The 24,570-nt window shown below is 38.6% G+C and overlaps 1 protein-coding gene across 8 annotated transcripts in view; it reads right to left on the bottom strand.

Moving 5' to 3' along the window:
* The window catches only part of NR1H4 (nuclear receptor subfamily 1 group H member 4), a 95,998-nt gene that overhangs the window by 52,323 nt on the left and 19,105 nt on the right, over positions 1 to 24,570 (bottom strand). For 3 of the 8 annotated variants that reach the window (XM_023591925.3, XM_023591927.3, XM_023591929.3), the window contains exons 2-3: positions 20,625 to 20,757; positions 6,716 to 7,081 (exon numbers count right to left, since the gene is read on the bottom strand). In XM_023591925.3, coding sequence (XP_023447693.1) covers positions 6,716 to 7,081; positions 20,625 to 20,703 — 445 coding nt within the window. In that variant the 5' untranslated portion in view covers positions 20,704 to 20,757. Of the gene's footprint in view, positions 1 to 6,715; positions 7,082 to 12,039; positions 12,156 to 20,624; positions 20,758 to 21,400; positions 21,445 to 24,570 lie in introns of those variants that run through there. The other 5 variants (XM_004469205.3, XM_004469208.3, XM_004469209.3 and 2 more) reach the window with 2 other exon arrangements.

Raw genomic sequence — 24,570 nt, 5'->3', positions numbered from 1 at the left:
TCTCTTGACCAGTATTTTGGTTAGTCCTGGTACTGACTCTAAAACTAGCATTTGAGAGTCACCAGCCTAGAACAGCAGTCAGCAAGCTACAGCCCACTGACCGTTTTTCCCCCCTGCTTGTTTTTGTCAATAAAGTTTTACTGAAATACAGCTATGCTCATTCCTTTACTTGTGGCTGTCCGGGGGCCACAACAGCACAACAGCAGTTGAATAGTTGCAACTGAGATTGCTATGGCACAAAAACTAAAATATTTACGATTTGGCTCTTTACAAAAACAAATTTGCCTACCTCAGATCTAGGAGATGGGTCCTGCTGGGCTCCATCTCATGCCCACCCTTGAACTCTTGTCCTCCTGCTGCAACCACGGGGCAAAGTTGCAAATGAAAATCAATGAAAACACACTCCCTTTCTCTCCTATTAAAAATCTATCTGTGTCCAAATCCTTCCTGTGCTTCCCTGAGGCTCAGCTCTCTTTTGACCACTTTCTCTGTCCCTTTGTCTCCTGCAGCCCTGCACTCTCCTAGTAGCACCCTATCTCTGATCTTTCCTATTCTATTTCTTTATGGACTGCTCTTCCCCTGCCTGCCTTTGAAGCTGGTGCTTCCTGGGGTTCTCATTTGCTCTCTGGTCTCACTCTATTCATCCTGGCGCTGGAGCAACTTTCAGGACGATCAAGTTTCATTATAGAGTTCACCTCCAAGAAAGTAAGCCACCCCTGCTTTCTGACTTTAGGGATTTATTGCCTTGGTTTAGATAATACAGACTCCTTAACCCTTAAATGGAATGCTTGCTTTTCTTCCTTGGGCTGTAGAATTAGCAAATATTAGCCTTGAGCAAATAGCTCAAGAGTGGAATGATCACTTAGTTGACAAGCAATAGAAGACATCAAAACCTTGTGTTTAACAGTATAAACTAGAGTCAGATTAATAAATTTATATTTGAACTTCCACCACTTATTAACTGTGAGGTCATGGGTGTGTGAATTAACTACTCTTGTTCCAGTTTCCTCATCTATAAAAGGGGGGTGAAGTATGAGGATTAATAAATTTATCACTGGTGTGTAGCTAATGCATCACATAAGCTGTTAGCATTGACCTGCTTTGTGAAATATTACTCCTCACCTTTTAAAATAAGCGCAACATCTCCTTTGCATGGCTGTTGTAAGGACCCCAGAAAATGTTTGTAGAATACCTACCAGAAGAATTGCCATGTTGTCAGCACTAAACTTTGTAGGTTCAAAAGTATTTATAATGTGATCTTTCTTTGGAATCAGATTTTCAGAAAAAAACTGCAACTTATTTCCTACTCTTTCTCTCTAGGAAGCATGACTTGGTTTAGACTCTGTGTCTTTCTAGTCCAGGTTTCTAATATATATTTTTATCTATTAATGGAGAGCAGTATAAATGCAAAACCAAGCTGCTTGGCTAGACAAGTCCCTCAGCTATCTTTTAGACATAATTTACACTAGGAGTTCTCAAACGTTAGCATGGAAGGCTTTTTAGAACACAGATTCTTGGACCCCACTCCCAGAGATTCTGATTAAACAGGACCCAAGAACGTGCATTTCCTGTAAGTTCTCAAGTGATGCTGATGCTGATGGTTCAGAGACCAGGCCTTGAGTAGCATTGGTCTACACAGACAAAGTGAAATGACTTTTGGTAATTTGAATCAGTGTTAAATTTGAGTGAGTCTTGACAACAAATAATAATGGGCTGAGCTTTGACATATATCTATATAAGCAGAAATAGTCCCATTGCCACATCATTCTGTATAAATGAATTTTAAGACCATAACTACAGCAATATGACTAGTGATAATGGGCACTTACTGAGTTTTGACTGCGTACTATGTAGCAGACTTTTTTCCAAGTCCTTTATACATACTAAATTTATATTTACACTTTGCCTTATGACAATCATTAAAAACTAATACCAGCATTCTCTGGAACATCCCTATGACCATTTTGTACTGCCATTCAAACCAATTGCTTTCGTTTTTGTTTATGCCCATGATCTAATTAGCAACTAGAAATATGATTTATTTGTCAAGTGCTATGAAAAATGACAATAAATATGCAGAAGATGCTCCCTGTTAAGGGATGGCCAAATGGAGCTCTGGATGAGTCAAATGTTTGAAGTGAGAAAAGCAATGGGGAATTGAAGCCCCATGTGGCATGTGACATAGGTATTGCCCAACTCAAAAAAACTTGTGATTTAGCATTAGAACCAGGGTAACATTTTGAGCAATAAAATCACCTCCCATAACACATTTTATTATTTTATTGGTTTTGTAGTTTTGTTTGTATTTAATTGTATAAATTTGCTTTTGTTCTTTGGTTGTATAAAATTTTGTCAGCAAAGTAATTTGATAAGAGCAATTTGTATCAACTTTAGAGTTTCCTGAGAAATGGCTTTCTTCAAGAAAGTTCCATATTCAATTCAAGTTTGAGAGCCCCTGTGACTGTTTGAAGCTGGGTAGATCCCAGAATATCTTGTTCTTAAAGTTAATCCATTTCAGTGCATGTAAACCTATTAGAGATGGGACCTTTTGATTATATTCAGTTAAGGGACCTTCCTTTTGATTAGATTACTTCAGTACAGCATGACCCAGCATGGGTCTTAATCCTCTTACTGGAGTCTTTTATAAACTGAGTAATACAAAGTCACAAACACAGAAAAAAGCTGCAGAAACAGAGAGAGGCCTCCAGAAGTTGACAACCCAGTGGTTAGAAAAGCCATAAATGGAGCAGCCCAAAGCTGAAGGCAACAAGGCCCAGAGCTGCAGTTTGGAGAGGAAGCATCTTTAGATGATGCTGCCATGTGCCTGATTGCCCACAGTTGAAACTTGGGAAAGGACGGATCTCTTGGTACCTTGATTTGGACATTTTCACAGCCTCAGAACTGTAAGCTTTTAACATAATAAATCCCATTGTAATAGCCAATTCATTTCTGGTATATTGCTGTGGCAACATTTAGCAAACTAAAACAACCCCTATATTGTATAGCACTTTTAATTAATGAGTCTGTATCAGTGGTTCTCAGCTGGGGCAATTTTGCGGCCCAGAAGACATTTGACAATGTTTGGAGATATTTTGCCTGTCACAATTTGGGTGGCGGTGCTACTGGCATTTATTGGGCAGAGGCGAGGGATGCTGCTAAACATCCCAAACTGAGCACATGACAGGCTCTCACAAGAAAAGAGTTATCCCAAAATGTTAATAATGTCAGGGTTGGGAAACTCTGGTTTATCTTTCTTTTTAATGAATTCATAGCAATAGGAGAGGCTGAATGAGCTATAGATATAAATTTTTTTGCTTATGAAATTTGCAATCTAGATTGGATGACAAGACATGGATTAATTAGATTACAAAAGATACTGCTAGAGATTTATAGAATTTAGAGTGACAGGACCTCAGAGGCCAACAAATACCATTTTCCCTAGAAGGCACAAATTTCCTGTATGAGCACTCAAGCTTGTTCACCTAACCTCTTTTTTAATTCCTCTAATAAAGAGGAATTCATTATTACCTGAGGCAGAAAGCCAATTTCATTTTTGGGATAATTTTAGTCGGTACTTGAATTAAGTCCCAAATGTGCCATCATATAAGTTTCTTCATTGGCCGGTCCTATTCTGCCTTCCAGCATAGCAGACTCAGCTACTTTTTGACTAGAGCTAGTACAAAATTAGTTCTTTATGTAGGTTGGCCCTAGATTTCTCAAACCTACATGTAGAACTTTTACTTATTTATTTTAATCTAACTTTCATGCCTGTAATTTTGAATCAATCTTATTTTTAGAAACTATTGTCAGTTTCTCCCCCACTTTATTCCAACACCCCCCTCCCCACCTTCTTTCTTGAGGGCAGTACCTGGGGTCAGGGAATGAACCTGGGATCTGGTATGTGGGAAGCCAGCACTCAACCACTAGAGCTACATGGACTCCCCTGAGTTGTTTTTTTCTTTTTCATTTGTTTTTGCTTGTTGTTTGTTTTTTTGTTGTAGAAGGCATGGGGAACTGAACCTAGGATTGTCCACGTGGGAAGCAGATGTTCAACCACTTGAGCCACATCTCCCTCCATTCTCTTTTTAAAAACTGTCACCTAAGCAGATCTCCATCTCCACAACTATGCCCACTCAAAGGGAAAATTGCCATGAGATATAAGGGTTAATGGGTAGGACTTTACTTTTATCATCTGGAAGTGTGGAAGAATTGTAAAAATTTGAATGTAACTTTTACAAAGTCGAGTTATGTGTTCTAAGTACCAGTGGTGAATATGGATTTTCATTGGCATTCAAAAACATTGACCTCATACATACTATGTGCCAGGCACTATGCTAGGTACTATGGGGAGTAATGGAACTGAGGAAGATATAACCTATGCCTTCAAAGAATTTATTAGTTCTTTTCACCTATACAAACTTGGTCTCCACAAAAAGGACCTCATTAAGGCAAGAAATGAGAAATCTTTAAAAATTTCTCTTCAGATCTATTTTAGTTTTAAAATTTGGCACATAAATTCTCCTTTTTTTTTTTTTTTAGGTACCAGGGGCTGGAGAATGAACCTGGCACCTTGCGTGTAGCAAGCTGGTGCTCAACCACTCAGCCACATCGCCTTTTCTGAGTTGGTTTTTTCATTTGTTTTGCTTGCTGTTTGTTTGGTTTTTTTTCCAGGAATCATTGGGAATTGAACCCAGGACCTCCCATGTGGGAGGCGGATGCCCAACTGCTTGAGGCATATCTGTTCCCCCGCCTTCCTTTTTAAAATAAAGATCTAATGATATTACACCAAATTTTTAAGAGATGACAAAGATGGTTTTACACAATCTGATCACTTGAACTTTTAAAGATTTTAAATGTCCTTCAGCCATTCTTATGTGAGTGGGTCCTCTTTATTTTCATGGCAATCAGTGGCATCTGGGAACCCAGTGTGGCACTTCATCTAACAGATTCTGCTCAAGGTACAGTTTTTATTCAGCTCTGAATGTCCCAGAAACTAGCAGAGTCCCTAACACATGATCAGCATTCAAAAAATGTCTGTTGAATGAACAAATACAAGAATAAATAGACAAAACTGCTAGTCCACTCTGTTCTTTCCTTTGAAAATTTTTTTTCAGGAGCTATCAGGGATTGAACCCAGGACCTCATACATGGGAAGCAGGCCCTCAACCACTGAGCTACATCTGTTCCCTTCCCTCTGATATTTTGCAAACTTATCTGTGACCGCACTGGGAGAGTAATCACATAGAAATATATACTGATTATTTTTCATATTCCAGTTATTATATTTTATTTATTCTAAAGGTATTGTAATTTGCTTATGATTCGCCACATCACCTATCACTGATCTATGTTCCTGCTAAACATAATACTTGTTGAATTTAGACTATCATTACTTACCTCTTTTTTCCCTCTGTTTTTCTGTCTTTTTTTTTTTTTAAGATTTATTTACTTATTTTCTCTCTTCCCCTCCTTCTGCCCTACTGTTTTTGCTGTCTGTGTTCTCTCCTCTTATCATTTTCTCTCCTCTAGGATTCACCCTTCTCATTTTCCCTCCTCTAGGATTTGATCCTGGAGACCTCTGATGGGAGAGAGGTTCCCTCTCAGTTGTGCCACCTAAGTTCCTGGTTTCTGCTGCACTTCACCTCGACTCTCCTTGTCTCTCTTTTTGATACACCATCGTCTTGCTGCGTGACTCACTTGCATGGGGCACTGGCTCACCACGCGGGCACTCATGCGGGCACTGGCTCACCATGTGGGCACTTGTGCAGGCGCGAACTTGACACGCAGGCACGTGTTCTCTTCTTTTTTCACCAGGAGGCTCCAGGTATCGAACCCAGGTCCTCCCATATGGTTGGCAGAAGCTCTATCACTTGAGCCACATCTGTTTCCCACATGTCTTTTCTTAACGAAAGCAAATGAAAATGTATTTTAAAATATTTATCAGTGAAGTCTTGCTTTCCTTTTTTTTTTTTAAAGATTTATTTATTTTATTTCTCCCCCCCGCCCCATTTGTCTGTTCTCTGTGTCTATTTGCTGCATGTTCTTCTTTGTCTGCTTCTGTTGTTGTCAACAGCACCGGAATCTGTGTTTCTTTTTTGTTGTGTCATTTTGTTGTGTCAGCTCTCCATGTGTGCAGTGCCATTCTTGGGCAGGCTGCACTTTTGCGCTGGGTGGTTCTCCTTATGAGGCACACTCCTTGTGCATGGAGCTCCCCTACATGGGGACACCCCTGTGTGACACGGCACTCCTTGCGTGCATCAGCACTGCGCATGGGCCAACTCCACACGGGTCAAGGAGGCCTGGGGTTTGAACCACGGACCTCCCATGTGGTAGACGGATGCCCTAACCACTGGGCCAAGTCCGCTTCCCTTGCTTTCCTTGATATTAATTTTAGAAGAGGTGAATTCGAGTTTCTTTCTTTTTAAAAAATGACAGAAAGAAAAAAACCCATGATTAACTAAAATTAATTATAAATTCCTTTTATCTATGTGTGAAATTGTGAATGGAAGAAAGATTCCTTATATCCAAGCTTTATAGTCTAAGGGGATCTTCCTAGAAATCTATGACAGCCCATCGGATGTGAGGAGATAGAGGTCAGAGTAGAGGTAGAAAAACATGAAGTTGTGAGGGAGAAGGGAAGAATCCAAGTCACAGTATTTCAACAACTAAGGCAGTGCCACCTTAAGGAGAAAATTGCCAGCCAAAGGATGCTTACCTTTGCACCCCTCGCAGGTCAGTGCATTATAATGGTATCCAGATGCTCTGTCTCCACAAACGACACACAGCTCGTCCCCCTTTATTCTCCCAGCTGACGCTCCCATTCGAGGCTTCTTCATTACAGGAATCTCTGCAACCTCAGTCTCTCCCTGGTACAGAGCCTCAGAGGGCATTCGCCTGAGTTCATATATTCCGGGAGAGTACCACTCTTCAGGCTGCTGGGGGTAGAAACCCAGGTTGGAATAGTAGGATGATGAGGAAATCTGTGGTTGAACTTGGGGAAACTGAACATTGCTGTACTGTGAGTATGGTTCCACTTCTAGATTCTGTCCCAGAGGTCCTGCCCCTTGCTCTGTCAGCACACCTGGACAAAAGTGACAACAAAACAGGAATTAATAACTAAATTAGAGGGGCAGTTTGGCATAAAGGCTAGGAATATGGGCTCAAAGAAAAGAGTGAACTATTTACATAAAAATGAAGATCTTTTGTATCATAGCCACAACAATAAACTATAAAAAGAATTAAATGACACACGGCAAGCTTGGAAAAATACCTGAAATTAGAGGATGGACCAAAAACTAATATCATTAACCTGTAAAGAACTCTCACAAAGACAGTTTTTAGAGATATAAGCACAAGTGTTTTAAAAATATTCTAAAAGACTGGAATTGCAATCAAAGAAATTTGAATAGAAACTACATTATAATATTTTTCATCCTTGAGTGTGCAAAGGTTAAGGATGTTTGATAATGCATATCTTGAAAAAGCAGGCATTATTGCAGGGCAATTTAACAATACAACATCTTTCAGTATTTAAAACTCAAATACTCCTTTAACCCAAAAATACCACTACTGGAAATTTATTATAGAAATATGCTTGTACCTTTATACAAAAGTGTTTGTGTAAAGATGTTCATTTGCAGCAACATTTGTAAGAGTCAGAAGTTGGAAGCAATTTAAATTTCATCAATAGGAATCTGTTTAAATTATGGTATATCTATACTCTGAAATGTTATTCAGATGTGAAACAAAGATTTAGTTCTATATGTGCTGATACAGAAAGGTTTCTATGCTCTGGGACTATCTGGAAAAAGTAAGCTCTAGAACAATATATATATTCCTGTTGCTTTGAAAAAAAAAACCCACTATAAATGTGTGTGCATTTACAAAGCACATTTCTGCATGGGCACAAAAGAAAACTGGTTGATGGTGACTATGAAAAGTGGTTTGTTTATGGAGTGGGAGATTATAAAATATTTTTTTTGTAATTTTTACCATGTGAATGTATTGCTTTAATTGTTATAAAACAAAGGAGGATCTTAAAAAAAAAAAAAAAGAATGCAGTGCCTGGAATCAGTATACCTGAGTTCAAATTCCAGCTCTGTTAGTTCTTATTTGTGTGCATCTTGGCAATTTACCTAACACACTTAAGTCTCAGTTTTCTCTTCGTAAAACAGAGAATAATAATACCTACCTCATTAGGTTAATGTAAGGATTACATGAGACAGTGCATGCCAAGTGCTTTGCTAAAAGCTTGGCATATAGGAAGTACTCATTAAATTATAGCTGCCATAAAAATAATATTATTTTCATTCCGATTAGCTTTATTATTAAATGAGCCACATATCAATAAAGATACCAGGTAATAGAAAACAGATTATGAAAATGCTTCCATTTCCTAGAAATATAAACTTTAGAAAATAGAAATATTTAAATTATGCAAAAAGCTTAAGGCTTTAGTAGACATAAATAACATATCTGAAAGTATACAAATTTGTCTAATTCTTTGAAGCATAGCCAGATATCCCTCCCATTCCACCTTTTGAACAGTGCAACTTTGAGCAAATTACTTAATCTATTGATGAGCTTCAGTTTTTACAGCAGTAAACTTAAACTTGGTATGAAAATAGTTATATCAAGGCTTATTCTGAGGATTGAATGAGATAATATCAGATCCACAGTTGCTTATCTGAAATCCTTGGTATCACATATATTTTTAATTCAGAATGTTTTGGATTTTAGAACAGAATACAGTGTTATTTACACATTATATAACATTACCCGCATTTATCCGGGACAGAACCCATAGTAAACACAGCAATATTTTCCATAGTAAAGCGTTTGAATAATCACACTAAATGAGATAAATAAAGACTATAAATAGCCTCAATCGGGACAGGTTTTGCAGCCAAAGAAGTCAGTGCCAAACTTTTGAAAAAATATTTGGTTTTCAAAGATTTTTTGGAATTTGGAATTGTTAATAAGGGATTGTGGACATATCCATCTATACATGTAGAATCCTCTTGACAGTGCTCAAAAGATGATTGATATTATTTTTGTTATTATTATTACTATTATTATAGACAGAAATCTTTTATGGAGTTCTCCCAAGTGCCAGGCCCTTATATATTATTTCTTTCTCATAAAACCTATGAGGTAGGTAATATAATCCCCATTTACAAATGAGCTCATTGAAGCAGAGAGAAATTAGATAATATTTCCCTTTACCCACCTAAACAATGGAAATTTGGGCTTTGGGAGTCTGACTTCAAAGCCCATGTATTGAATCGCTGTGCTCCAGGGTAATTTCAGATGTGTGATGCTTTAAAGCAGAATATAAAGGCTTTCTCTTCTTTTCTCTATACCTGAATTTGCTACTCCTTCCATGCCTTCAGTTTCATATAACCTGTAACCAGCCCTGCAAGGCTCTGTGTGATCCAGTTCTTGATTTCCTTTCCAGTCATTCTCCATGTTCCACCTTCTCTCTTCCTTGATTGTGCCTTGCTGCCTCCAGGCTCAGGACTTTCCCAAGCACTGCCTCCTGAGCATGGGCCATTTGTCAACACGAACTTCTCCTCCAAGAGCTTCATCTCACATATTTCCACTTACTTCCAAGTTTCCCTTTAAACATCGCTTCTCTTGGGAAATATTCCTTGATCCTAGGTGCCTGAGAGTCCTGGCTCGGAATCTAGCTGTACAGCCTTCAACAGCCATTGCTGTACTCACTCCCCTTCCCCAGGCCACCCTTTGCTCCTCTTTAAAGAAAAGACTCCATGCCTGCTATTTGATGTTTTAGTTCTTCTCGTTATCTAAATCTCCATAATACGGGACTAATAGCTTATGCTCATCAGAATTCAGGGCTTTTCTAAAATGACAAAGTAGAGTTTATACATATTAAATGTTCATAAGAACGTTTTCAGCATTGACCCAGGAAATGATTGACAGAGCACAAAGACTATAGTATCTATTCAAAAATCAAGGTCCTCTCTTTCATGCTTCACATCCATATAAAACCAAACTCGAATCAGTATATCTGACAGACAAAAAGTTTTGGCCACAAAATGTAAGAATAGAAACACAGGATTATTAGAGAAAAACAAAAAGATAAAGTATAAGCAAAATTCTGATCTATGTCATAACCAAATATGACTAAAATTCCTGGGATACCGAGCTCTTGAAATGTGGCTAGTAAGACTAAGGAACTGATTTTTTAAACATTTTAATTCATTTAAAATAACTAAAATTTAAAATTAAATAGCCACACGAGGCTAGTGACCACGTTGTCAGACAGTACAGTTCTAAGGAGTCTGTGATCAGAGCCACAGTGCCATCAAACGGGAAAGCCAGCTTCCTGAAATCGCCACGGCGCCTCGCCACCATCTCAGCTTGTTTTACGGGGTTCTAGGTTATAACCATTTCTTCACCCCTGGCACAACGCGGACCACAGTATGTTTATTGAATTGAAGTGAATGGAAAAATAGCCTTCTCTGCTTTCCTTTATTTCCTAATCCACAGTTTCTTGACTAGATGACATGGCTTTATTTTGTGAGGCGGTAGGTCGGTCCCCTGCGAGGTAGCCACCTATGCCGGCTGGTCAGCTGTTCGCCTCCTCTGAAGCTTGTCCCAGTTCCGGTAGGTGGAATTAACCTCTCCTGCCCTCTGTACACACTTCCACTACAGCTCCTAGCAGAAGCATGTACAATCATTTTTATTTGTTTACATGCTTATCTTCTACACTAAACTTGAGGTAGTAAAAGACACCAGTTAAAAGGACCCTCCTGCGTGGGATAAATTTGGATTCAATTCACCCTGAAATGTCTTAAAGAAGTGAACTTGGGAAAAGCACTGAACTTCTTTAAACTTCTGTTCCTTCATCTGTAAAGCTGGATTAATACAGTACCTACGTGACAGGTTATAGTAAGGATGAGCTAAGATGATGAAGGTAAACTTCATACATCATCAGTATTCAATACATTTTTGTCATTGCTGTTAGTCTGTGACCACTTTGGGGAAAATATTTGGATATGTTCCCTTTTTTTTTCATTCTTGGCCCTTAACGTAATGCCTGACACATAGTAAATGTTTCATAAATATTTGTTGAATTGAAATGAATAGAAAATTTGCTTTCCCAGCCTTCCAACTAAATTCCATTTCTAAATATAAAGTCAGTCACTTTTAAAGTCAGCTTAAACAGGATGGTAAACTGCCAAAGCTCTGGTCAAAAAAAAGTTCAAAATTGTAATTATTGTTAAAATGATTACATAGCATTTCTCTTTCAGCTGAATTTTTAAAATAATTTTCTGTTTTGAGAAAAATTAAAATTATGTTATACTGTCTATATTTTATTATAACCTCTCTTTTATTTCAGAGAAAACAAATAGATTAGGCCTAAAACTGGACTATTTACTCAATTAACTTGCCATCAACTATTGGGAGAAATCTGCTACAAAACTAGTTCGCTAGGTTAGTGTTTCTCAATCCCCTCCTCTTTTAAAAACTGCAACCCATAACATGAAACGCATTTTCAATCATGACCCCCGTGCACACTTATATATAGATAAATGAAACCAAAATCCCATGAACTAACATTTATCCTTGCTTCTTGAGATACACTCTGATATTTTTATTCTATTCTATTTTTCAGTGCTGGTCAAAAACCACTAATTAGCTTTCGTGACCTACTGGGCCTGAGACCTGTGGTTTTAAAAACAGTGCATTAAATAACAAACTTCAAAATACTTTTTCAAGTATCCACAGGCATTAGTGTCAGACTGAATGTTTAACTTGCAGGAATGGTACTAATCTGACGTAATGACCAATAACCAATTTTAGGGAAAACATACTCAGATTTAATTCCAGTGAGATATTAATTTGGTTAGACCCCTATAAAAATCATCCTACCCCCAAGCTCCTACCTCCGGCCTCCGGGGTCTGGCCGAGGCATCTCTGACAAGTGTCTTTTGCTATAACCTCAAAGTCCACCACGGTTGCTTAGCCCCATTGCAAAAGTGAGACCAAGCGCACCTATGAGCTATGGCCTACCTTTAGGAGGCTTCGGGCTCATCATTTCCATGACAAATCCTGCTGATGTGTGGCTATGTCGAGGACTACTTTGAATTGGATTTTCTAACCCCTGAAACTGCATTACCATTCTTAGTTTATTCACAGCAATTGAAAATGAGACTAGGAAAGGAGTGACAGAGGCCAGAGGTTGAGCAGTTTACTGATTAACTTCATTACAGAGAAGAATATTTGTGAATGTTTATAAGAAAAGTCCTTGATGCCAAATTGCCTAGTAAGCTAGAAACTGGTCTCTTAGAAAATGTTTTCAGGGGGCACTTTTTAAAAAAGTGTGGATTTCTATCCAGTGGCCTTGAAAGTGGATATTGAGGTCAAGTGCCATGGTCTATGTCTTGGCTTATGTTCCTAGCAAAAGGCTGTGGAATGGTCTGACTTTGTAACATCAGGAAGCATTAAAGCATAGTAATGGTTACTGGCTCTGAAGGCCAACTGACCTGGGTTTTTATTTGGGCTCTCTCACAGCTTTCTAGTTCTGTGGGTCATGGACAAATTCCTGAAAATCACACAACCTTACAGAGCTCTTGTGGGAATTAAATGAAATATAAATAAAAAGCTTAGCACAATGGTGGCTAACCATCATCGTTATATTAATGTCATGATTGTTCAAGCACTGGACTCAGGTTGTAGGTTGAGTTGCTTAGAAGTAGATAATTCCATCTTTGTCCTGCAGTGTAACTTCTGGATATCGTCTGCATCTATTTGGTGGTTTTTGTTGTTTGTTTGTTTTGGCTTTAGGTAGGGAGTCTAGGTTTGGGTTGAGTCCAGACAAACTGCATAACCTTAGGCAGGTTTCTCAGCTTTCATGGGCCCCATTTGTCTATATCAACAGACAGTAAAACGTAGATAATAATTCCTGCCCTACTTCTCTCATAGGTCTGTTATGAAGATAAAATGAGATAAATATGAAAGCACTTTTAAAAGGCAAAGGTGTTATATATAAACATAATGATCACCACTAAAACATTTCTACAGCCTTTAGTTTACAGAGCAGCTTCACATGCACTGTTTCATCTGATCTTCACTTGCATGCTTTAAGGAAGGTATTATTTATGGGGTCCACCATCTACAAACCTATTTTACGTATAAGGAAAGGCAGCTTAGTGAGAAGTTAAGTGATTGTCTATAAGGAATTTGATCGGAGGAGGGGCAAGATGGTCATCAGATTAAGTGCACCCACATCATCTCTCCTACGAAATAGGACTGGGTGGGGGCAAAATCCTGCCTGAGTGAGCTGCTTTGGGAACCCACAAAGCAGGAAGCTTCAGGGCATCCATCTGGAGAGAGAATGACAAAAAGAGTGATTGATCAACATTTGAGTTCCAGAGGAATTCAAGACATAGAACCTAGCATCAATTTTCTGTCAGTTGTTATTGTGATTTTTTACTGTTTTGCTCTTCAGCCACTTATACAATAAATAAAACCATAAATCGCAGAGGGTTTTTTGAAAATAGATCATTCTGTAAATAAGCTCTCTAGCTGCCAGTCACAAGACACATTCTTAATACAGACTTGTTTGGAAAGGAAAAAAAAGTAGATTACTCAGATCTTGTAAATACCTACGGTATATTAAATAAAAAGATTTTGAACACTTTCGAGTTTTAAATTTCACACACGGTTGCATACATTCAAATGGTGCCAAATCTGTGTATTTATAACTGCTATGTCTTTTAAGTGACTTCTATGAGAATGTAAGTAATTCCCTGTGATGCTGATGATAAATATGAAATAGGTTTGCAGTTACTGTATCTGAGATGTGCATTTCTAAGTGTTCCAAGTGAGTAACTTCAGTATTAAAAAATTTTACCCTACTTGGAAATAAAAAGTAATCATTTATGTATTAAAAAAAAGGGGTGGGGGAGGAGGAGGTGGGCACTTTAACCCAGGTCCTCTGACTCAAAACGCTGTGGTTAAAAACTGCTCTGATTGCCAAAAAAGAGGGAGAAAGTGGTAATCTAGAGTGTATTTCAGTTTGGATTGCTCAATCAAGGATTGCATTTATAACACTGTTCTCAATCTCCAATTTACTTGTGACCCTATTTTCCTCTCTGCACAATCCCGGGGCCCTCCTGCTTTGGAGGACCTTGGGTGGAACAGATCTTTGGTTACTCAAAGGATGTGAACCAAGACAAACTATCTCCACATTTTCTATTTCAAGAAATCTCCACTGAGTTTTTCAGTGGTCAAAATAAATGGACCTGTGTGTTGCCCTTAGAAACTTCTCTATTGGAAAAAAAAAAAATGGGGCAGGATATTTTCACTGATCAGGAAATCCTTGTTCCTGAGAGAAATTACCACGGGATTTCCCATAAGACTGATTGGATCCCTTCGCTTATCTCTCAGTTAGCAGCAACTGCCTTTTGTTATTTTTTTCTAAAAATACTTTCTTTTCTTTGTAGATACACACTGTCCAAAACAGTAGCAACTAGTTGCATGACTATTTAAATTTAAATTAATTAAAGTTCAGTTAAATTAGTATTGGTTCTTCAGTCACACTAGCCATATTTCAAGTGCTCAATAACCATATGTGGATAGTGACTATTAGACATAACATATCTAGAATATTTCAGTTCTAGAAAATTCTATTGGAAAGCACTGTTGTAGGTGTTAACTGGGGAGTAATGCAAATGCTATGGCAATCATGAGGATTGGAAATATCAGCTATGAAAGCATGAAAAAAGGCAAGTCCCAGAGGCTTCTGGGAACTAACCTTTAAGAAAACATTTGGGAGGGGTGGGATGTGGCTCAAGCAGTTGAGCACCTACATCCCACATAGGAGGTCCTGGGCTCAGTCCCTGGTGCCTCCTAAAAACAAAAATAAACCACAAGCAAACAAATGAAAAAACCAACTCGGGAACCAAAGTGGCTCAGTGGTTAAGCACCGCATATAGTTTTCACATACGATGTTCCAGTTTCAATCCCTGGCCCTGGTACCTCCAAAAAAAAGAGAGAGAGAGAGAGACAACACTTGGCCAACAGACTTTAAATGACACAATCTCATTGGAAAGACTTTCTCCACTAAGAAAGTGAACATGAGGGCTCTCTTAGCCTGGTCCTTTGACCATTCAATTCTGATTTCTCATCAGATTATATTTTCGTTGCCTACTTACTAGCTATGAAAACTTAAGCAGAGGATTTAACATCTTTAAATCTCTCTTATAGGAGTATTGTAAGAATTAATTTTAATGACAAATTGTTATAGAATGCTTATAATTTGTCAGTTATTCTTCTGAACACTTTATTAAATATGGCAAGTAAACCCCTAAATTAAGCAATTTGCTTACGACCATGTACTACTAAGTGGTAGAGATGGAACAGAACCCAGGAAGCATGCTAACAAATCTAAAAAATACTTAGCATGATGCTAGACACATAGAAAGCATTCAAGAAATGGCAGCTATTGCAATTTATAAATCTGCAATCTGATTTTATAGTTAGTCATTCTCAGCTAGGTTATTCTAAATGCTCCTGAAAGTCTGTTTTTTTTTTTAGCCGACAAAGTTGAAGGTCAAAGCCCTGAATGGCAGAGAATTCACTAAGAGTTGGCCCATTATCTCTAGTCGCTGTCTCATTGCATGCCCCAGCTTTAAAAAGTAGTTATCTATTTTGTAACAAAGGAAGACACATTCAGTATTTCTTTAACTTTCCCCATTTTTTAACTCTGCTAACAAGAACACCAGATTTGAGATTCCCTGGGAGAGTGAATTAATAAAAACCATAGTGAATTAATAAAAACCTTAGAGACTGCTTATCTCTGGGGTAGAGATGTGTATAAGAAAGAGAAGTTACAAAATACGTAAACTATGTTAGTCAAAGCTCTGTTCTTGTCTGAGCCAATGCTATCTTTTCATCTTTTGGAAAATTGTAGCTTTGATTCACCTGTCAAGTCAAAACTACATTCACTTGAATTGAGCTAGTGAGATGGAAAAATATCTGAGATTAAATCTCAAAAATATTCCAGAAAACAGCATCACAACATCTCTAATTGTGTATTAAAACATCTGGCTGGTTATGTACTATCTGGAAAATTCTTTTAACTTAAGCATAAGACATAATAAAAATAAAGCATACTCAGAGAAGAATTGGCATGAACAGCTAGGTGAGGCGTAAAGCAGTGACAAATAGCCACAGGAAATGGAACGTAAATGAATAGGATTATATTGCCAGGTCTCATTCAGCACAGGGTTTGAACAGACTAATTATTAGGTACAATAATGAAAATAATATAAAAACGTAGATTCCATAGCTGTTGTTAATGATCTCATGACAACATGAGGCAGAACATAGCCTTTGGGCACCCAGAAATTTATTTACTTACTATTTGTTTTTGTTGACTTCTTGAAAATCCTTTGCACTCAACAACGTTAAGATAAACTTTCTTCCTTTAATGAGTAGAGTAGTGTTGATCATTTCAACAATTTAAAATATAACAATTCAACTCAAACTCTGCGATAAGTATAATGTTTCATGATACCTTGCAGTTTACAGAGCACTTTATCACACAGCCCATCTAATCTGCCCAAAAAGCTGTAAGGTGAGAGGCTTTCCTTTCCCATTTTACAGGAGAGAAAAGTGAAGTTCAGATAAGTTAAATTGTCTCTGGAAATTTTATTTATTTCAACTTTATTGCTTATTTCCACCCACATTCAGTGCACTTTTTTCCAGTCTCACTGAGGTACGTGAGTTGGAATCGACTACATTGCAACATTAGGTACCGGAGCTTGAGACTGTACCTTCTTTTGCTTGTTCTGTCCTATCGTTAGAAGGTTTTGTCTATTTACATAGTCTTTGAAATTCTCTGATTTTTAAATTCCTAAACAGCAATTTGCTAAAGGAAAATACAGATATGAATTAAGATACCACCACCTCCCCTTTTTACTATGTCAAACCGTGGGAAGCTGTGGACTTTGTCATTATTACCTTTTATTGTGTACTAATTGCACAAAGACCCTGCCTTCTTCAATCATCAAAGACGCCTTTCTTCATCCTCTACAATAATCTTTGACCAGGTTTCCTGACTTGCAGGTTTGGCCAAAGGAAAAGACCCTTATCTCTGTCAGGTCACTATGTCCTTACATTCTGAGTCCTCCATATGGATTGAGTTACCGTGGGATAGATTCCCATCTGGATTTGTCCGGGATGGCTGTCAGCAAACAAATTAAAGGACCTCAGGGAGGTGATTCAATCTTCATAATTCCATTCTGTCCAAGCTTTGTTTCTTTTTCCTACAAGGACCAGACTAACAAAACAGAGCTATCGAGCAAATCTTCACCCCTCCCCACTCCAAGAAAAGCACACACAAATTTTAGCCTTCCTCTGGGTAGGGACGGGTCCCCTTCACATTCAGCAGTGCCTTTGGAGTGTGAGGGACCCATGCCCATTGCTGGAAGAGGATGAAGGTTATCACTGGTCATTGGGGTCTCCAAGGTCTATTAGAGAGTGCACATCAGTATTTGTAGAATAATCCTGCAGTCACTTTCCCAGTGTCTCAAAGTTGGGATTTATTTATGGCCTTTCTAGGAGCTTGCAGTGAGAAGGATCCATGCCCAGGGCCACCTTGAAAGGATTTGTCAAGCTGCGTGTGTGCCAAGTGAGTTCTACTGAGTCCAAATCACTACTTCCTGAGCACGGACAACTACAGCATTTTATGGACTCGCTTGCTAAGACTAGGTGGGGTCCCAGAATTCCCAGCTTAGTATTCCTTTTTTTTGTAACCAACTGAACTTGAGTGAGTTGTTCAAGGCTATACATCTGGTTAATGGCAAAGGAGGGTCCAGAAGCAGTTCTCTAGACTCTTTCTACTGCCCTAAATGAGAAGGAGATGAAAAACTCCTTCCAGACGTTGGCTCTTTGCATTTGCTCTTTCCTCCTGCTGGAATGTTCTGCCTGCCTGGCTTCTTGTCTTTCAGACTCAGTTTACTAGTTGATTCCTCGCAGAGGCCTTCCCAGACCACAGCACTTAGGGTCGCCCCACCCCTCCATTAACCATGGCATCACCCTTTTTGTTTTCCCGTCGCACACACCACGAGCTGATATTTTTATTTACTTGTTCACCTGTTTTTTGTGAGTCTACCCTCCACCATTAGAAGTAAGGTCCATGGAAGCAGGGATTTTGCCTGTCTTATTTCCCTCTCTATTCCTGGCATCTAGGACAATGCCCAGCATATAGTCAGTGTTCAGTGTCTCGATGGAAGGAAGGAATGATAGCTCTCCATATGGTGTACCAAGAATCTCACTTGTCCTTGCTTGAAAAATATGGCTGCTTCATTTGATCACACAGTTAGACCATTGGAAAAGGTTCCATCCTTTGGCTGGCTGAGCCCATGTGTAGTACTTCTGAATCCTGGCATATCTCAGGATCCAGGAATAGTGAGGTAGGCCCTAAGGTTTGCTCATCCGATGGCCACATTGTCTTATTCCTGGTTCTTTCCACCCTAAGCTCAGGGAGAGGACATTGAATCAAGACATAAATGAAGAAGTGGAGAAGGAAAAAAGGACTCAAAATTCTCTTAATCTTCCTCTTTGACATACCATTAGCTTAGGGAGTCCTTGGCTGTGGTATGTTGAGTGGGGATAGACTGAGGCCTTGGAAGTAAGAGATTTGGGAAGAATACTCAGACCTGACTCTAGGGCTAAATGGAGAAAAGGGGAAAAGAGTCCCAAGGGTCACATGTGGTTCAAATTAGCTTACCATGAGAAGGGACTGGATAAAGATTTGGGGAAACTTCTCTGGCCAGGAATAACAGCTTTGCATTGCAACTTACACTTCTTGTGTTCTAAAGTCTCAGAAACCTTAAATGCAGTTTTAGAAACTGGATAAGAATGTGATCCAGCAGGAGAAAGATGAGGGGACTATGACACAAAAAGCATGAGCTACAATTCTTCCTTAGCAATCATTTTCAGATGCTTTTTACCTCACAACCTTTCTCTAATTACTCTCACATTTTTCATTTCATGGTTTCGGAGGTCAACCTTCACCCTGCTGTGTTTGCTTACATTTTGGCTAGGTTGAAAGAGGTGCCCTGTCATTTCCTCTCCATGTAAAAATTGGAGCGGAATTAGTTTAAAATGATGATACCAAAGTTCAGGTTTGGAGATATTAATAGGGAACAATGAACTTTTAGAGCCATAGATGGCAGTTTTTATGTGAAAACTAATCTCAAGGGTACTTTTCCTTAGACTGTAATATGGACCAGCAGTCCTAATTATCTTGTGAGTTCTGACTGGTAGAGCAAAAAATTGTGAAGATGCCTATACAATGATTTTTCTAGGGAACCTTAGAAGATAGACCAGAAGCAAATGGTTAAGTAGCCAGGCATGAAGGTAAGACCTCCCACTAAAAGACCCAAGTGGAAGAAATAAGATGCAGCAAGTATGTCTGAGAACTGGCATTTCATAAATAATTACTGCTGCCTTCAGTTCTCTAAGGATTACTGATAAACATCTCTTTTTCCCCCTAAACCTCTTTTCCCCTTTCCCTTCTATTATTTATTTCTTGATTCCTATTTATCAAATGCATACTGGGATTAATAAAATGTGGTCACTGCCCTCAAATGCTCTAATACTGAATAGAAAGAGATAGACATGTAAATAGGCAATACAAATAATGATCTTTCTTTAGAAATAACCTGATAAACCCTTATACATTAAGGTGCTAATGACTGATACTAGTGTAGTCTATTAATTAATATCTCCCAGGGATTACTACAAGCAAGTAGGAAATCATGACTTAATACATTTAATTTTGTGGAATTTTAAGGTTTGCATTTGTGCTATCTTGGTCTGCCAGGGTCCACATATATTAATGTAGGTAAAAAACTGGGAAAATTCAAGACTCCCAGGTATTATGCAGAAAGGAATGTGTGAGTATCATTCCTAAAGAATTATTTTAAGTGTGAGTCTCCCTGCCCCACCCAAAATATTGTTCCTGCTGACTCTTTGCTGATGTTCTCAATTGAAGCTCTTTATAATGACATATTTTTCATAATGCATTAAGTGGAGCAATATATCATTTTATGGTATCATCTAGTTACAGATCTACTGAAAACAACTCAGTACAATTTGTTCTCAATCAAGCTTAAATGACTAATCCTGACACTGTGCCATAGATCCCCCGGCAGCAGTGGAATGATGGAAAAGGAAATCTGCAGAGCTATAATCTTAGTAACCTCTTCCTTTAATAGGTATAATATTAAACCATAAGAATCATGATTTCATACTTTAGTACATGTAATATTAGAAGTAGTGCTAGAACAGGAATGAGTTTCTACTTCCAGCTCTGTTAATGATCTAGCCTTGCAACCTTGGGCTAGTCACATAGCTCCCTGAGTCTTGCTTTCCTTCTCTATAAAATAGAAGACCATTAGGTAAGATGAATCCAAGGTCCGTCCTACCTCTAACCTTGGGTAGTCACTAACATTTACTGAGTTTTTAAAAGGAACAGAAACATTTTCTCAATTCTCTCTTGGGCTCATCATCATCCAGACTTTTTCATGTATTTCCACATTGTAGTTTGTTTTTATTATATTCAAATGAACTTGCCAACTTACCAAATAAATTGTCAGAAAGAGAAAATTCATCCATGGCAGATAAGTGGGAGTGTTCGATGAGATTCATTTCTGATCCCATCCAAACTAGTCAATTGAGAATGCCCTTCGTTATGTTGGTCTTCAAAAGACAAGTCTGAAAAGCAAATAAAAAAACAGAAATTTGGTGGGGGAAGGAGTGGTTAAGAGAGATAGAGGGGGAAAAGCAAGCTAATTTACAGAAGAACTAATGGCTCTCTTTGTAGGCATTTTGCCATGTCCTTTCTGTAAAGTTTCTTTTCTCAATATTTATCACCTTTACACCTTATTTGAAGTTATAAATGTTCAAGATAAGATGAATGCTTTCGGAAAAGATGTTCTCTAATTTTTGTGGGAAAACACCATGTATTATCATTTAAACTTTAGTACCAGAAAGATTTGGGTAATATATGATGACATTTTAGTTGCATCTTTATTTCTTTTACATGTAGGGGAAAAAATAAAAACAAATATAAAGGCTTTGATCAGAAACTGATCACTTCTTTTTGTTAACTTTATCCCAAAGTTGAACAGGTCGTTGTAAAGTCATAACAGTGATTAGGGCCACTTCCTGCTGGAACTTTCTTAAGTTATGTATTTAGTCATTATGTCAGGGAAAAATAATCTAGAAAATGTTACCCCAGAATCATCTTTACTTCTCCATTTTAAATAAATTTTTACTCTCATGGCCTATCTTGCTCATATATTAATTTAGGGTAAAAGGAAGCTATGATAAAAGGAAAAACAACAGTAAATCTCACCAAAGTGTCTGAAGTTTCATCCTTAGGAGCTGTCCAGAATATATCTGAGAATCCAAGAGAAGCAGAGTTCACTCTTAGCTATATCTCTAGGCCTACTTGTCTGTCTCCATCCCTCCTTCCCTCCTTCCCTCCTTCCCTCCCTTATTTCTTTCCTTCCTTCCTTGAAAGATGTCTTCTACCTCCCTGAAGAAGTATTTTGAAAGGTCAAATAAAGCACAGGTGTTCTATCAGAACCTCTTTTCCCAGGTTTTTTTTTTTTCCTGAGGGTGATTTCAAACATTTTTATTCTGTATCTATGAAGAAATCATTTTGTGGACAAATAAATAACTATACTTACTACTTAGGAAAAGAATATAGGAATTTTGTTGGACAAATATTTATTTCACTAGAACTTCCCCAACTTTGACTCTATATCTCTCTTACTCAGCAAATATCCAGTTCAAATGGAAATGAGTTTTAGATACATTTGGCTGCTAGGAAGGTAGTCCACCAGAAACTCATTGCACATTCAGTCATTTATTTGTGCTTTCAACAAATATTTAGGGATGCGGACATGGCTCAGCTGATAGAGTGTTCATCTACCATGGGGACGGTCCGGGGTTCGATTCCCAGGGCCTCCTGGCCCGTGTGGTAAGCTGGCCCATGTGCAGTGCTGTGGTGCTGTGCCATGCAGGGGTGTCCCCTTGTAGGGGAGCCCCATGTGTAAGGAGTGTGCCCTGCAAGAATAGCAGCCCTGCATGAAAAAAGCACAGCCTGCCCAGGAGTGGCACAGCACACACGGAGAGCTGACACAGCAAGATGACACAACAAAAAAAGAGGCGCAGTTTCCCAGTGCCTCCGGATAATGCAAGCAGACACAGAAGAACACACAGCGTGTGGACACAGCAGACAACGGGGGGGGGGGGGGGGGGGGGGGGGAATCAATATAAATCTTTAAAAAAAAAACAAAACCAATATATATATTTATTGAACACTTATTCTACACTAAGCTCTGGGCTGGATCCTTGAAAATGGAATGGTGAAAGGAAAAAAATGCATCCACAGTCTACGACATCGAGCTTAATGAGGAATAGGACATTAAACAAATAATCACACAAATACAGAGATGATTACATATTGTCATTACAGCTGTCTATGAAAGAAAGAACAGGATGCTCTCTAATAGGAAAGTTTGGGTGTGAAAAAGAGTCAAGGGATAGGGAAGGAAGTGAAGGAGGGCATGGTTTCAAGAGCGATTTTTAAAGATGGGCAATCTCGATCTGAAGCAGAGCAGCCATCACCATCCCAAACTCCAGAAGATTAAGAAATGAACTAACATAAGGGGGCAATGCAACCAAAATAAACTTACTAATATTGTAGTAATGGAAGAACATGTAATATTGTTTTAAAGACAATGGTTACCGGAGTTTCTGAGGGGAGGGGAAAAATAGGTAGAATATAGGGCATTTTTAGGACATTGGATTTAAATGTAAACTACAATGTAAACTATAGACTTTACTAGTAGCAGTGCTTCAGTATTTATTCATCAATTGTAACAATGTACCACACTATTGAAAGACGTTATTAATTGGGGAAGATGTGAGAGGGATAGAGGATGGGTGGGATATACAGGGAATCCCTTATACTTTTGAGGTAACTTTTCCAAAATCTAAAACCTCTTTAAAAATAAAGTGTATATATGAAAAAGTAATGATGGGCAATACCAGAGCACATCTACATTGAAAGATGCCACAGAGAGGGAGTAGAGGAAGAAGCAAGAGAGAGTCCTGAGCACTGTGTCTAGCATGGGGCTCCAGACATATTCAGGTCTAGCTGAATATGCATGACCCTGCCAAACTCTGCTGTCCAGTAAGCCCAGGGACCTGCCGGGAGAGAACCATCCTAGAGTCAGAGGGAGCGAAAAACCATGACCTTTACTCAGTGTCAAGGTCTCAGCCACTAGAGGTATGAATAATTCTCAATACAGCGCTGTGTTAGAAGGACTGGTACCTCCCTGAGGTGAGATGGAAGGGAGCTGTAAATAAAAACGTAGTCTGGAAACATTGAGGTATAATATCAGACCCTTTCAGGAAAATGGAACAAGTAGGATAGAGTGCTCAACTCACACTTACCCTCTCCCTCAAAGAACACTGCCGCATATCAGAGAGGAACTTTGACCCCAAGAGGACTCAGGACCTTTTAGGGGCAATTGTGAAACAAGCACAGCACCTAAATATACTGCCATAGCCTGAGGAGAAGTGCCTGGCAGAGGCATCACAACTCCTGGTTGTGCACTGCTCTGCCCCGTGGAACAAAAAAGCAGAAGAGACCAGAGCTGACTTCAATATGAACAAACGGAAGAGACGTCTGGTTGAGGAGATCTGGTAGGAAGCGGGGGGTCCTGAGGAAGAAGCCAGTAGAAGTTGAGTTATGGATATTTATGAGATCTTATTCACACTCAGACTAGTTGAGGACTAGGGAAATTGGAGTTTTCCCTTGTGAATATACACATATTGTGTATGTATATATACAACGTGTATGTATGAATATATATATGAATGATATATTCAAATATGTATGACTATATATTACGTAATAAATTGGTTGAAAATTGATTTTCCCACCCCAAAATTCCGGCAACTCTTGTTCAAGATAGAGCTTTTCCTATCTCAGGAATAGGCCATTCCACAGTTTCCTTTCATAATACTCTTCAGGAACCCACAATCTTCAGAGTCAGAAATTTTCCTACATCCAACCCAAACTTGTACTTTGTAACTGATGACCCATTTCCTCTGGGCTTTAAAAAATAAGATTTCAGCCATGTGACCCTTATTTTAGGTTTCCCTTTGTGCTCTCCTTTACTTAGCAGTTCCCTTTTTTGACCTTTAACCATATTCACCAAACTTTTTCATACTTCCACAGCATGTCACAGCTCTCTAGTATTTTCCAGGTATACCTGTCATCATTTTGGATTCCTGTAACATATTGTTCTCATATGTTCATATGAACTTGGTACCTTCAATTCAAGTTCCTGGCACACAGTAGGGCCCCAAGAAATGTTGGCTTAATTAAGTTATCTGTACTGATGGGTTGTTGTTTTTTTGACTTAGTTCTGCCAAATTTCATCATATTTGGCATACTCTTCCCAGAGAAATTTCCCAAGATAAGGATTTCGTTTTCCTATTGGCACA

Source organism: Dasypus novemcinctus, chromosome 12 (genome assembly GCF_030445035.2).
Source record: "Dasypus novemcinctus isolate mDasNov1 chromosome 12, mDasNov1.1.hap2, whole genome shotgun sequence".
In the NCBI taxonomy this organism is placed as follows: Eukaryota; Metazoa; Chordata; class Mammalia; order Cingulata; family Dasypodidae; genus Dasypus; species Dasypus novemcinctus.
This window is presented reverse-complemented; position numbering and strand designations above follow the sequence as displayed.